The sequence below is a fragment of the Coccidioides immitis genome (assembly GCF_000149335.2).
Source record: "Coccidioides immitis RS genomic scaffold supercont3.4, whole genome shotgun sequence".
NCBI lineage: Eukaryota > Fungi > Ascomycota > Eurotiomycetes > Onygenales > Onygenaceae > Coccidioides > Coccidioides immitis.
The window spans coordinates 3,241,380-3,254,101 of NW_004504311.1; the positions used below are offsets into that span (position 1 = coordinate 3,241,380).

The following is a 12,722-nucleotide window of genomic DNA, read 5'->3' on the forward strand; positions in this document are numbered from 1 at the left end:
GAGTCACACCTCCTTGTGAGAAAAATTATTGCTATAGGGAGGAGACAGGAACATAACGGGTCCCATCGAGGGCAAGGGCAATATAAGTAGGAGCCGTTCAGCTCCCAGCTTCTGCGCTTAACCAGGTCTATTACGGGGGTGCATTTCCGATCGCGTTCCCGGCAGCCCCAATCGACTAAATTTGTAGACTAACCAACGGGAATGGTAAAGCGTCTCGGCGCGGTCAGATATTTCGAACTGGGCTGGATCCCGGCTGGCCCTTGGGGAGCCTGGCGAGCCGGCGTCTTGTCACCGTTTTTCATTTCACCTAAAGCAATACCATGGGAAAGCTCGTGACGATGGCTTCAGATTCCTGCACCTGACGGCTGTTCGTTTCTCAAACGGAGGTGGCTAGTTTAACCTTAAGCTTATCTGGTACCTTGGGTTGGGTGACTAAAACTTCTGCGATGGGGAAAAGTTAACGCTGCGCTGTTTCGCCGCTCACAGGCGAACGTCCGCCGCTTTCCTTTGCTTTGTGGGGTAAGGGATCCATGTCCGAGGGTTGGATGCCGGGCCTGTTCGGGGTTTCGAGGCTCCCATTGGCACAAAGCCCCAGACATCGACTTCCACGCGAGAACGCGCAGTCTTGGGCCAAAATTGCTGCAGAGTGGTCAGTGAGTCCTCTCTCGGCTGACGGCATGGGACTGGCGACCTCGGAGAGCTCGACTCGGCCGTCGAGGAGTCCGAATGGGCCAAGGAGTCCCACGAGATGGAGCACGAAGAGATGGGGGTTCCATCAGACAAATTTGCCAGCTCCTCTCTCGGCGATATAAAGTGATACCCTACACCACGCCCTCGCCCAAGGACCATGGTTTGCTCTCCGGTAGTTATCGTTGCAGAGCGACCGAAAAGGTTCCTTGAATGTGAGTCAACGTCCTCGAGTTGAAAATGCGCCGCGCAGGCACCTCATAATTAGGTGAATGCAAGCTGACGATTGTAGAGTTCTTTTTGAGCTGGAACTGTTTAATCGGCCTTGAGGGGCTTGAGTTTGCATAATATCATAACTTCGTACTCCGTACATTTATTTGAAATGTATCGAGTTGGCGTTGATGTCGGCGGTACTAATACCGATGCAGCCATCCTAGATATCAGGGCATCCGAAACACCCTCTCGTGGTGTTTTGGCATCAAGCAAATCTCCTACCACGCCGGATGTCACCAGCGGTATTAAAACTGTGATAGAGAACGTTCTCCAGCAATCTGCGGTTAACACCAAGGATATTCTTAGCGTTGCTATCGGTACTACCCATTTCGTCAATGCTGTGGTTGAGGCCGACGCACGAAGACTCAGCAAGGTTGCTGTAGTCAGACTGTGCGGACCATTTACTCGTCAGGTTTGTTCGAATATTCAGCAACGGTTCTCACGAAGACCTTTTGTGCTGATTCCGATGCCAGATACCTCCATTCACCGATTTCCCTCCGGCCCTGACTAGGATTATGCGCGGGCCTATTTTCTATTTGGATGGCGGTAAGACTATGGATTGTAGCCTCTATCGGCAGACTATAGACTAACCGGGCTCCCCTTTCCCGCACAGGCCTAGAAGTCGATGGCCGCCAAATTAAACCCCTTGACCCCGAGCAGATCAAAGCGACGGTGGCCAGCATCCGCGAAGCTGGTATTAGCATGGTGGCGATTATCGGGGTGTTCTCTCCACTAGATCATGACGGCATTAATGAAGAGACATGCCGGAAGATGATGCTTGAGCTTGATCCTTCACTTTCTATTGTCTGCTCACATTCCATTGGTGGTGTCGGTTTCCTCGAAAGAGAGAATGCCACCATACTCAATGCTTCCATTCTTAAGCTGGCTAGAAGGACAGTCCGTGCTTTCTGTAAGGCTATGTCTGATCTTCACCTCTCGTGTCAGTTGTATCTTACACAAAATGATGGTACTTTAACGGACGCCGCGGCTGCGTCTGAATTCCCTATCAAGACGTTTGCAAGTGGTCCTACAAATAGTATGACCGGTGCTGCCTTTTTGGCTGGACTGGACAGGCAGGGCGCTAAGTCTTCTTCCGAACGTCAAATTCTCGTTATTGATGTCGGAGGCACCACCTCTGACGTTTGTGCATTGCTCCCTTCCGGCTTCCCTCGTCAAGCGTCAAATTTTGTCGACGTGGGAGGCGTAAGAACCGCGTTTTCCATGCCAGAAGTGCTGTCCGTGGGTCTCGGTGGAGGTAGCATCGTCCGCCGTCATGAGGCCACGGGCCGTGTTAGCGTTGGGCCGGATTCAGTGGGACACTATCTCACCGAGAAGGCGTTGGTCTTCGGAGGCGATGTCATGACAGCAACCGATGTCGTGGTGGCAACGGGATCACAGAGCCTCGGCGACGCCTCCAAGGTAGCGTCAATCCCACTGGACGTTGTCAGTGAGGCTCGTAAGTGCATCCGAAAGATCCTGGAACGCGCAGTTGAAGGCATGAAGGTCTCTGCACTTCCGGTCACCGCTCTCCTTGTCGGCGGCGGCTCAATCGTTTACATGGACTCCCTTGAAGGAGTTGAGGAGTGCATCATACCCCCTCACCATGACTCTGCAAACGCAGTTGGTGCCGCCATTGCCAAGGTTGCGGGTACCATTGATGTGATTGAAATTCTTGCTGAGCGAAGTGAAAAGGAAGTGCTTAAGAAGGCCGAGGAGAGTGCGGTAGAAGTGGCTATTGCTCGTGGCGCTGATCGAAAAGATGTTAGAATTGCTGAAGTTGAAAAACTGCCCCTTCAGTATGTCTCAAACAAGGCCACCAGAATCTTAGTCAAGGCCGTTGGAAAGCTCAGAGTGCCTGAAGAAGGAGAAGTGTCCAATGTCGAGCTGAACGTGTTTGCAAATGAAGAACACGGGGTTGATGATGAAGCACCTAAGGCTGCAGCCGCTGAAGATGCTGCTGTCTCTGCCGTCAAGCACTCCATTCATATCGACATCCCATCCTACACACCTGATGTGCGGAATGGTATTTGGTATCCCAGTCCCGTTGACCTTGAGTTTATCGCATCGGGAACAGGAGTTCTGGGTACTGGTGGCGGCGGCCCTTCTTATCTGCAGTACCTCGTTTCTCTTGAAATGCTGAAGGATAACCCGCCAGGAAAAATGCGTATTGCCTCTCTCGATAGCATAAAAAATTCTGACGTCTGCGTTTTCGGGTCTTGGTACGGAGCTCCAAGCGTGTCTGGAGAACGCATTCCCGCAGGGTACGAGCTGTACAAAGCCGTTGAAGTGTCGGTAAAGGTGTCAGGCCACACTCATTTTGAGGCTATCATCGCTGACGAGATTGGCGGTGGTAACGGTATGACAACCTTCCCGACTGGTGTGCACTATGACATCCCAGTTCTTGATGGTGATCTAATGGGACGCGCATATCCGACGATGGAACATGGTATGTTGGGATAAACACCCTATAGGCCTTTCACCGCTTACCCCTGTAATCTTTAGGAACTCCTTATGTGTATGGGAACCCAATCTCTCCATGCATATTGGCCGACGCACAAAACAATGTCTCCGTTGTTATGGTAAGGAGCTCCCAGCTAGTGTCATACTTGACCAATCCACTACAGCAATCCAGCTCTCCTTCAGCACTACTAACAAATCCCTTTCATAGAGTGCCACAAACAACGCTAAGGTTGAAACTATGCTGCGAGCTATCTGTATTGATCTGGGACTTAACACTGCTGTCTCTGCCACTCCACTGACTGGAGACGTGGTGAAGAAATACGCAGTTCCCAACACTGTCTCCCAAGCCTGGTATTTGGGTAGAGCAATTCACATGGCTCGCCGCTGCAAAACTGATGTGATTAAGGCGATTGTAAGTCAGAGATTTGTAACAACCGTACTACAATGTTATTGGCTGACCCTCTGAGTTCTCAGTTTGACACAACACCCGGCAAACTCCTTTATACCGGAAAGATTATTGATGTCCAGCGAGGCATCAGCCGTGGCTACACGATGGGCCATTGCGTCCTAGCACCACTTTCAAAAGACGAAATGGAGCAGGATGTCTCGGATTCATCGTCGTCCACCACTGAACGCCAGCTCATCCTGCCCTTCCAAAACGAATTCCTTTACGCCGCATATGTGAACGACGAAGAGAACCCGGAAGACCCGACTAACCAAGATGTCATCTGCACAGTTCCCGATTTGATTTCTATTTTAGGTCAAGATGGAGAAGCGATTGGTTCGCAAGATTTGCGCTATGGGCTCAAGGTTCGTGTGATTGCTATGCCAGCACATCCGTTATGGACTAGCGATGAGCGTGGTCTACGTGTTGGGGGTCCAAAAGGCTTTGGATTGGATATGGAATGGAAGAGTATCGGGAAGTATGAAGAACCACGAAGCGTGATTAATGATTACAATGTTACCGTTTAAGTATTTTATTTTAGAACTGTATATAGTTTATATAGAATGCATATGATGATTGCATTGAGGTTGGTCATGGTCAGAACTTGTCTGCAAGATATCAGGCAGTGAATCCAGTCTGTTACTCACGCTCTTGTCTTTGGGAGAACACCTAGCCATTGGTTGCGCACTGGCGACTAGTAGTTCCCAAGAACCTCGTTGGCCTGATCTTTTTCTCACTTGCTTGAGGCAGCTTTCCTTCAGAGTGAAAGCCGAACAACTGGCTGTATCCTTTGTAGCACAAGGGCTTAAAGCAGCATCATCTAGATTAGTCATCATGATTTCACCACGCATAACGCTAACTAATCCAAACACAGTTTAGTTGAAGTTGTAGAGACACGCGCTGTTTTAAATGGAAAGCTGACTTCTGGCCATGATGTCGCGTCTTGAGTGAAGCTCAAGAACATGCGGGCTGCTGGGCAGTGAGACTAATCACCAGGCATCACTTGAATCTCTGAGTGGAAAGCGACAATGGAGGACCAATCTGCATGTAAGCATGCGCCAATTGAATGCACATTGATTCTGATTTCCTAACCAAGCGGAATTAGGGACCTGCAGCTCCAATGACGCCGTTCAAGTCTCCATCGTCCAGCCAAAGGGCGATGGCAAGCTTAGCACGCTCTCAACATTCTACCCTGAGTTTACTTATTCCATTTTTGGCGACAGCGAAACGATATTTGGATATATGGGATTGATGATTCAGCTTCGCTTTGCAGCGCATGATTTGAGATCGAACGTTTGCATCTCATACGACGAGAAATTCAAAACGGTCAAGGACATCTCTGCGGTGGATTTAAACAAAATATTAAAGCCATTCTTACCAGAAGGTATATCTCTTCTTTCATAGAAAATATTGGAAGTCATTGCGATGCGATAGCTGACACGTAACCAACCAGAATCGTTCACTCCCCTCAAAAAGTTCGAGGAATCCCTGACGAAGGATAAGTCTGCAAAAGATTTTAAACCCCCCGGAGAAATTGTTCATACGTACACTAAGGGCGATCGCAATTATGAAGTATGGGCTGGTTGTCTAGCCGATCCGGATGTCCAGGAGCTCTTGGAGCGTATTCAGATATTTGCGTCTCTCTTCATCGAGGGTGGAACCCCAATTGAAATAAATGACCCTGAATGGACCTTAGAAAGATGGATGGTATACTTTGTGTTAGTTCCCTTCCCGCCAATGAAACCGTTTCTCCATTTAACTCGTCTAGATATGAGAAATTGCCCGAGCCTCCTACCCCAGATGCTTCTATCTACTCCTTCGTGGGATACGGTACAACATACAAGTGGTACTTTTACTCCCCAACGAGCGAAAAGTGCAAAGTTTCGAACGGCCCCTTTCCGTACGAAACCGTGATTAACCTGGCGGAACTACCGTCGCGCCTCCGCATCTCTCAATTCCTCATCCTTAAACCTCATCAATTATCTGGTCATGGCACTCAGCTTTATCAAACTATCCATCGTGCCTCCCTCAAAGACCCTACTGTCTACGAGCTTACTGTTGAAGATCCAAACGAGGCCTTTGACTCTCTCCGCGACACAAACGATTATCATCTCCTTCAACCCGTTTTCAGACACCACAATGTCACAATTAACGCAAACCCGTATCCCGCCACTCAATCAGGCCGTGCTCAGCACCGCCTCGTTCCTACATCCCGTCTTATCCCCGTTGAGACTCTCCGCGACATCCGTACAAAATACAAAATCGCACCGACTCAATTTGCCCACCTGGTAGAAATGTACCTGCTCAGCCTTATCCCCATGTCTCATCGTGGCTCTCACAATGTCAACCTACCCCGACTACGTATTCTCAAGTCCCGTGCTCCAGACGAGCATGATAGGCGATACTACTGGTGGCGGATGCTTGTTAAGCAGCGACTGTTCAAACGCCATCGAGACATGCTGATTCAGATTGACCAGGCTGAACGAGTGCAGAAGCTCGAAGAAACCCTACATAATGTTGAAGAAGGCTATGAGAACTTACTCAAAGCCTTTGGCATGAAGGTAACAAGGGAGCCGGCTGAAAGCGCAACGCCTGTAACGGACGAGCAACAGATCCAGGAAGAAGAGAGTGGAGCTCGCGCAGAACATGCGGTTGTCAGAGAGCGGACAAAGAGAAGATTTGTTGTCATGGAGGACGAGGATGAAGATGATGGTGATGATCAAGGTGTCAGTAGCGAAGGAGGTGGCGAGAAAGACAATACAAATCCACCCTCCAAAAAGGCCAGAGTGTAGTCCTTTTTTTTCAGTATTCTGAAATTATTCGAGGATAGGTCGGGTTTGTACTATGTGGCAGCCGCAATATTCCACGCTATATGAATTGAATATATCCCTAGCAAAGGGGCCGATAGGTATTCGGCTTAAGTCGAACGTTCACTCGTTATAGTAGTTAGCGAGGCAAAGTCTTGAATTAATCACCAGAACTCGCGGGGGCCGGGGGGGCGCTTCATTACAACAGAGCCCCCAACCGTTGAACTTCTCATACCCTTGCATATAGAAAAGTGCAGGTAGCACAAGTATTAGCCGAATTCAGGGTCTCCTAATGCAGAGTTCATTCTTAAATGTGGTTATGCACATTGGCCTGGCACGTCTACTCTCTATGGGTGCGATGAGCACTGCGACATGGGTTACAGATAAAAATATCACTGGGGCGGTGCTCTTTTGGTTGAAGCGTCCAAGCCTATGACGCTGCTTGATGTGGTCAGACCCTGTCAGGCATATGTAGATTTGGCCCAATCTTCAGCCCCTGCAGGGCCCTGCAGGCTGCAACGCCTCGGCTGCGCTGGACCCTGCACCGACCAAGCCAAGGGGCGATTTCTCTCTTCTTTCGACGAAGCCCGAACCGGACGTTTGGTTATTATCCCTAACTCCCAGTTCTAGACGAGCAGGAAAAGTCGAATTCTCAATTTGCTCTAAGACCTAAATAAGTGATGTTTCATAATCTTTTGGCTTCTAAAGGATGGGTATATAAGTATAGTGTACTCCGTATCCTGTAAGCTAACTTGTAACTCCCAAGAGGCAGAGATGTAGAGGGCCCTTTTTCTGGCCGTCACGTTTCGTATATATCGTCAGATTTCGGTTGATTGCTTCGATTTTCGTTCCCATAATGACGTATATTAGGCAAAATTAGTTCCAGGCTCTTTATACTCCGTACATCTTTGATGTTCTATTAGGCGGCTCGGTGTCACCGGGGCTTCAATCCGGATCCTGAAGCCTCCATCTCCGCGGCCGGCGTCAATTGGCTGCCGGGGAGTTCCTGAAGCGGGTTACGTAGGTACGGTTTCGATCCATAGGCGTGGGAACTCTCTGCGTATTGACTAGGATCTATTGCCATCGGAATTGTATCTTTCCTTTGTCGGCGGCGCCCAATCCAAAAACCTAGTGCGCCGACGAGGACGCATCCGACAACGGGCCCGATCACAGTCCCGGCAACCCAAGCCTTACCCCCATCTGATTCTTGAGAAGAGTTGTCGGGCGACGTGGAAGTAGAGGTTGCAGTAGGAGCAGACGATGTACGACCAACAGAAGCGAGAGTCGTAGATAATAGAGCAGGAGGGGTATTTTGGGCCGGAGGCGTAGCTAGATTGCAAGAGATTCGGTCAGCTTTTAGATTTTCCAAGGCTTGAAAAGGTAGAGTGTGTGTGATCACCTGTTGCTGTGGTTGCAGCAGTAGAAGGGGTTTTTTCAAAGATGGTAAATGCGCTCCATCCATCCCAGCAAAACAGATCCCTCACAAATGCTGCATTTGGAGAGAATGTTTCATATATGGTCATAGTCACACAAGTCTGACCGGAAGCACTGACATTCCAACAACTGTCAGTCTATTCGTTTTGAAAAGTAGGCTTGTTTGTGGAGGTTGAGAGCTTGCCATTTCTGTGTCCTATCGGCAAAGGACATTATATTGCTCGAACAGCGTGTGACGAAGGCACAGTTAGAATTGACATCAGTGCAGCATCTGACAAAGCCATCTGAGACTGTGAATGTATGTCCTGGATCACAGGTTATTGGTTTCCCTACATGAAAAAGTCAGTCTCACAAAACTAGATTTAGCAAATGCTGGATATTTCCTACATGAATCACCCTTTGATTCCCATCCCATGAGCTGGTGTGAAGCAAAGCTCGTTATTGCAGGGTCGGCATGAGCTGCTTGCAGGAGGATAACGGCACTTATGAGCAGAAGAGCTGTCAAAGCAGCTAACATTAGCAATTTCATACATGGCTAGCACTTTCATACATGGCTAGCACATCCAGGTATGGGAAAATCACATATAAATCCACCCACATTTTGATCTCCGCATGGCCGTATCTAGTACCAGCGCTATGACCAGCGAATTAACTGTGAAAATATCCAGCTTGCAAAGAGCTTTGAATTGATCCCGGGAGGAACAACGATTAGAAGAAGGAAAAAGGAGCCTGAGGTAAGGGTCTCCGGAAGACCGTTGTTATTCAAGTAAAGATCTTCCGACCATTGTGCTCCTCTTCTCCATGGGAGAACCGAGAAAAGTCCAGTGAGAAAAAAAAAAGGCAAGGGCCATGCTTGTCAGATTATGATATTTAGCTTGGTGTTCCCCGGCCAATGCCATTTCATTGGGCGAGGTCCTTGCTCAGCACCAGGCAGTGTAACCATCAAGATTACCCGCAGTTCATTCCCCTCGTTAATGGCTCTCGAGACGCAGTGGAATCGGCCAGCGCAAGTTCTTGGCCACGAGGAAATGGTGGGGGCAGGAAGGATAGCCCCCAATTCACTCTCATTAGTTACTGGAGGAACTCGTGAAGAATACGTTGAAGCTGACTCTCAAGGTCTAACAGATTCCGACGTCGAGATTTGAAACGTTGCGAGCGTTTCTCTGCTATTAGTTGAACCTGACCTGACTGTGGTTTGGAGATCCCTCCTCCTTCATGGCACCCGGCATGGATCACGATTCGCTGGGACTGGCTAATCATTCCCTTAGTCTTGTCAAGGATTGGCTTCGGTTGCATCTTTTGGGCCCGGGTGTTCCCTGAAGAACGAAAATAACGCAGCTCTCGTCCGATTCCAGACGCGTTCCATTCATGTACCTCCACTTCTCGGCATGGGCAGAATGGCTCCGCCCGTAAAATATCGGCTTGATTCTCTTATGAAGGCGGAAATTTATCTCAAAACACTCTGTGGTGACCCTCGAACCTCCATTCTCATACGAGTGCTTGCCCTGTACCAAGGACCAAGTAGTCCGTAAACACCTCCTTTTCCCTCCTCTCGATGCTGACATTGTCTTTTATTTCTCATGCAGGGACCCTTTACAGGACTGTCTTTCGGGAGTGCGTCTCTCCCAATGCAGTGTATCTTTTCCAAGAATGTAAACACATTCCGACTGATCTAAGAGGCATCGTGAGATCGGGCTGATTTGATTCATATATTTCTCCAGCGTATCAATAGTTGTGTTTTTATACAGTCTCTTGAGTGGTCGATCCACATATTCACTTAAAAGGACATCTATGTGTTCTCATGACTGGGATCGCGGCTGTCGCCATGGTTCTGTTGTTCGCTGTTACACAGAGGGGATCACTTGCGAGCCCTTTTGCTTTTTCCTCCTCCGCTTTCCCATTCATGAAAAGTGCATAACCATGAAGATCTCTTGATATGTTCCCTCCTTTGAAAATTGGCTCAGGTAACTACTTGAGTCAGTTTACCTTAACCAATGGCCCTCTCAGCCTGTCACCTAGGGTGCTTGAGTTCGCCCTAGCCATCTAACTAGTTGTGAACACACGTTGCCCAACTACAACCATACCAATACAAAAAACAATTAGCTCCGATATATGGCAAGAGAGAAAGCGAACAACAGCCCTATTTGCGGACCTTTCCTCTTTGCGATATTAATCCGTTAAAGTGTGAAAAGTTCGGGTAAGGAATATCGACTGCTCGGCTCCAGGAATCGCACGAAGAGAGTCCATCGGGAATGACATAAGGAAGGGCATTACCCAGGGTATTTTGAGGGCACTCATCGTACGCAGAAGACGGTATTACGATCGGATGAGAATCATTTGGGGCATTGATACTACCTGGAGCATCAACTACACCTTGTTCTCTGTTGATGGAATGGCCTTCGCTGGGCCGCGCAGCGGATAGTGGAATGTAGACCGTAAACGCAACAAAAGTCCTCTGTTTAATATGGAAAATCGTAACCCGGCTGCTGGTGGATGATGGAAACAACGCGCTTGTGAGCGAAATGAGAGCTTAGTGATGTGAACGGAGATTTGTTATATACCGGTACGATAGAAAAGACGGCTTTATATCCGTCATCAAGTAAAGCCAAGGTCAAGTAATTATTACATATCAGAGGAATATATCGTCGAAAATAGTTCTGCGTACTCCCAATCACCTCAAGCACTTAACATAGTTGCAGTCTCCAGATCAATGCTCTCGATCGTGCCAGAATCATCGGTCTCGTCATAACTGAGAACAGTACTCGTCCGCGGGGAGCCTACAGTTGTCAACGGAGCAACAGAGGATATTACTGTGGGGGTTCCTGCCGATCCTCTGATAATACCTATTTCTGCTAAATCCCCGGAAGCTTGATGATTATGGAGGGCAGGATCCTGGGACCCATTTATGTGAACGAGCTGCCCCACGTATTCCAGGGCTCGACGGAACCCTAAGATCTCATTCCGCATGGTATTTTCGCCCGGCTGAGGAGGCTGCCGCGGATCTCTGAAAACGTTACTATCGGCCTCCGGTAGGTTAAAACGAGCACGGCTTTGTGGTGGCTGTGGATTGGGAATTCCATGTAAAGAATTCCATAACCCGGTCCACCATAATCTGAATCTGTATCGACATGCAGCTGCTCGATATGCATGACGAGTACGCCTCTCTTCGCGTCTCGCGGCAAAATCAACACGACGCCGGCGACAGGAAAGAGAATTGCCACACCTCTTGAAAGTTAATGCTACGATAACGACGAGAAGGAGCACCGCAGCCATATCGCCAATCACGTTTCCCATGGGCCGTGGCTTTAGTGGACTAATAACCGGAGCTTGAGGCAACCGGGGTGTGGTGCTATCTGGCTTAGTTTCGACAGTCACTTGGCTATCGTTCGAAGAACCAGTCGGTGATTTTATGGGTGACGTCGAGTTTTGATATCCCCGTCCGCCATCGACAGGACGGCAAGGGGTGCCAGATAAAGTAGAAGGAAGTGTGCCAAAGCGATATTTCATAAGACGAAAAATATCTGGCACAAACTTGATCGAGGTTTCAACAAAACATTTCAAAGTTTCGCAATTTTTGAGCCTCGATTTGAGGCACAAACAATCGTGGACAAGATGCATCCTAATCTGTTGGTCCTTTTCTTTGATAAGATCGTCTAGCTTCTGTGCCTCTTGTTTTAATATGTGCAATTGCTGCAGCTCTTCCTCTAGATCATCGATTCGGGAGGGTTTATCAGTGTTATTATCCTGGACATGGAACTGGTCGGAGTCGGAAGAGTCTAGCCAAGACTCAAAAGAGTTACCTTCCTCGGAAATGGATACCGGGGACGTTAACAATCTAAAGACCTCTGGATTCCCTACGGAATTAAACGAAAGGGCGAATCCAGAAGTTTCATTGTCTTCACCAACCCGACCAGCGGGGTAGAACGTGACGGCAAGAATTTGGGCAGCATACGCCTCGACGGAGTCTTCAGGGCTGGCAACACAGACAGCTCGATAGTTCATAGAAAGGGTCGTATCCCCTTTTCCCTGGGAGAGTTTCCCGGTAAGGTTGGTTTCACCGGCTGCTGTGGTTCCATCCCAGGTCAAGTTCAACTCTCGGCCATTGAGACGGACGCGGCTTTCCCCACAGACGGAACTTGTACTCAATAGGTCCAAGTTGAATACCTATTGCCCTTGTTAAGGAAAAAGATGATTTTAAATATCACCGTCGTTGATAGCGTGGGACGTACGACTTCAGCGTCTTCACCGTCAAAACACCCGCTGCACGCGGCCTCGAAGGTTATGGGTAGATAACTGCCATCTGGAGGAAGTCAGCCCGTTGGTGGCCCCATTATTATGGACAGAAGATGATCCCACCTCGCCGAGATACTATAGAGGTGCCGATCGCGGCAATCGAGTGAGATGGAAGTGCGGCGGAGGAGACGAGAGCGGAGCCGGCGAGGAGGAAAAGCGTGGAGGTCTTGGCGGACCAAACCATACTGAGGTTCAGCGTGCCTCAGCCAAACATGGTGATAGGTACCAGTAAAGGGAAAAAAGAGTGTTATTTCAAAAAAGAGAGATTGGTTTTAAAGAGAGTGTCCTTCACCCCATCATCAAGTCGGAAACACGCATCTGGG

The 12,722-nt window shown here is 48.8% G+C and overlaps 4 protein-coding genes across 4 annotated transcripts; 2 read left to right on the forward strand and 2 right to left on the reverse strand.

The window, feature by feature from the left end:
- Positions 1 to 500: 500 nt before the first annotated feature.
- CIMG_05402 (uncharacterized protein) lies at positions 501 to 4,456 on the forward strand. Its single transcript, XM_001245960.2, has 7 exons — positions 501 to 902; positions 980 to 1,372; positions 1,434 to 1,506; positions 1,574 to 3,406; positions 3,463 to 3,539; positions 3,629 to 3,832; positions 3,895 to 4,456. Exons 2-7 carry the CDS (start codon positions 1,070 to 1,072, stop codon positions 4,390 to 4,392), a joined length of 2,988 nt encoding a protein of 995 aa, XP_001245961.2. The 5' UTR covers positions 501 to 902; positions 980 to 1,069; the 3' UTR covers positions 4,393 to 4,456.
- A 337-nt stretch (positions 4,457 to 4,793) lies between these two features.
- CIMG_05403 (histone acetyltransferase type B catalytic subunit) lies at positions 4,794 to 7,328 on the forward strand. Its single transcript, XM_001245961.2, has 4 exons — positions 4,794 to 4,912; positions 4,971 to 5,249; positions 5,319 to 5,583; positions 5,634 to 7,328. The coding sequence occupies exons 1-4, from the start codon at positions 4,894 to 4,896 to the stop codon at positions 6,655 to 6,657; spliced, it is 1,587 nt and encodes a 528-aa protein (XP_001245962.1). The 5' UTR covers positions 4,794 to 4,893; the 3' UTR covers positions 6,658 to 7,328.
- Positions 7,002 to 8,791, reverse strand: CIMG_05404 (uncharacterized protein). Its single transcript, XM_001245962.2, has 4 exons — positions 8,494 to 8,791; positions 8,291 to 8,435; positions 8,072 to 8,220; positions 7,002 to 8,001 (listed from the first exon to the last, which is right to left on the reverse strand). Exons 1-4 carry the CDS (start codon positions 8,633 to 8,635, stop codon positions 7,607 to 7,609), a joined length of 831 nt encoding a protein of 276 aa, XP_001245963.2. The 5' UTR covers positions 8,636 to 8,791; the 3' UTR covers positions 7,002 to 7,606.
- Positions 8,792 to 9,938: 1,147 nt separating this feature from the next.
- Positions 9,939 to 12,691, reverse strand: CIMG_05405 (uncharacterized protein). The gene is made up of 3 exons (XM_001245963.2): positions 12,463 to 12,691; positions 12,336 to 12,406; positions 9,939 to 12,270 (listed from the first exon to the last, which is right to left on the reverse strand). The coding sequence occupies exons 1-3, from the start codon at positions 12,581 to 12,583 to the stop codon at positions 10,783 to 10,785; spliced, it is 1,680 nt and encodes a 559-aa protein (XP_001245964.2). The 5' UTR covers positions 12,584 to 12,691; the 3' UTR covers positions 9,939 to 10,782.
- Between the last annotated feature and the right edge of the window lie 31 nt (positions 12,692 to 12,722).

What these genes read in the sequence shown, in the direction of transcription:
- CIMG_05402 (XM_001245960.2), top strand. Translation starts at nt 1,070, where the DNA reads ATGTATCGAGTTGGCGTTGATGTCGGCGGTACTAATACCGATGCAGCC. An exon ending in TATTTTCTATTTGGATGGCG is followed by an intron (nt 1,507 to 1,573) that starts GTAAGACTATGG and finishes TTTCCCGCACAG; the next exon opens with GCCTAGAAGTCGATGGCCGC. An exon ending in ACAATGTCTCCGTTGTTATG is followed by an intron (nt 3,540 to 3,628) that starts GTAAGGAGCTCC and finishes TCCCTTTCATAG; the next exon opens with AGTGCCACAAACAACGCTAA.
- CIMG_05403 (XM_001245961.2), top strand. An exon ending in AAAGCCATTCTTACCAGAAG is followed by an intron (nt 5,250 to 5,318) that starts GTATATCTCTTC and finishes GTAACCAACCAG; the next exon opens with AATCGTTCACTCCCCTCAAA. An exon ending in AGATGGATGGTATACTTTGT is followed by an intron (nt 5,584 to 5,633) that starts GTTAGTTCCCTT and finishes TAACTCGTCTAG; the next exon opens with ATATGAGAAATTGCCCGAGC.
- CIMG_05404 (XM_001245962.2), bottom strand. Translation starts at nt 8,635, where the DNA reads ATGAAATTGCTAATGTTAGCTGCTTTGACAGCTCTTCTGCTCATAAGT. An exon ending in GCCGATAGGACACAGAAATG is followed by an intron (nt 8,221 to 8,290) that starts GCAAGCTCTCAA and finishes TTGGAATGTCAG; the next exon opens with TGCTTCCGGTCAGACTTGTG. An exon ending in TGCTGCAACCACAGCAACAG is followed by an intron (nt 8,002 to 8,071) that starts GTGATCACACAC and finishes CTTGCAATCTAG; the next exon opens with CTACGCCTCCGGCCCAAAAT.
- CIMG_05405 (XM_001245963.2), bottom strand. Translation starts at nt 12,583, where the DNA reads ATGGTTTGGTCCGCCAAGACCTCCACGCTTTTCCTCCTCGCCGGCTCC. An exon ending in CTCTATAGTATCTCGGCGAG is followed by an intron (nt 12,407 to 12,462) that starts GTGGGATCATCT and finishes GACTTCCTCCAG; the next exon opens with ATGGCAGTTATCTACCCATA. An exon ending in ACGGTGAAGACGCTGAAGTC is followed by an intron (nt 12,271 to 12,335) that starts GTACGTCCCACG and finishes CAAGGGCAATAG; the next exon opens with GTATTCAACTTGGACCTATT.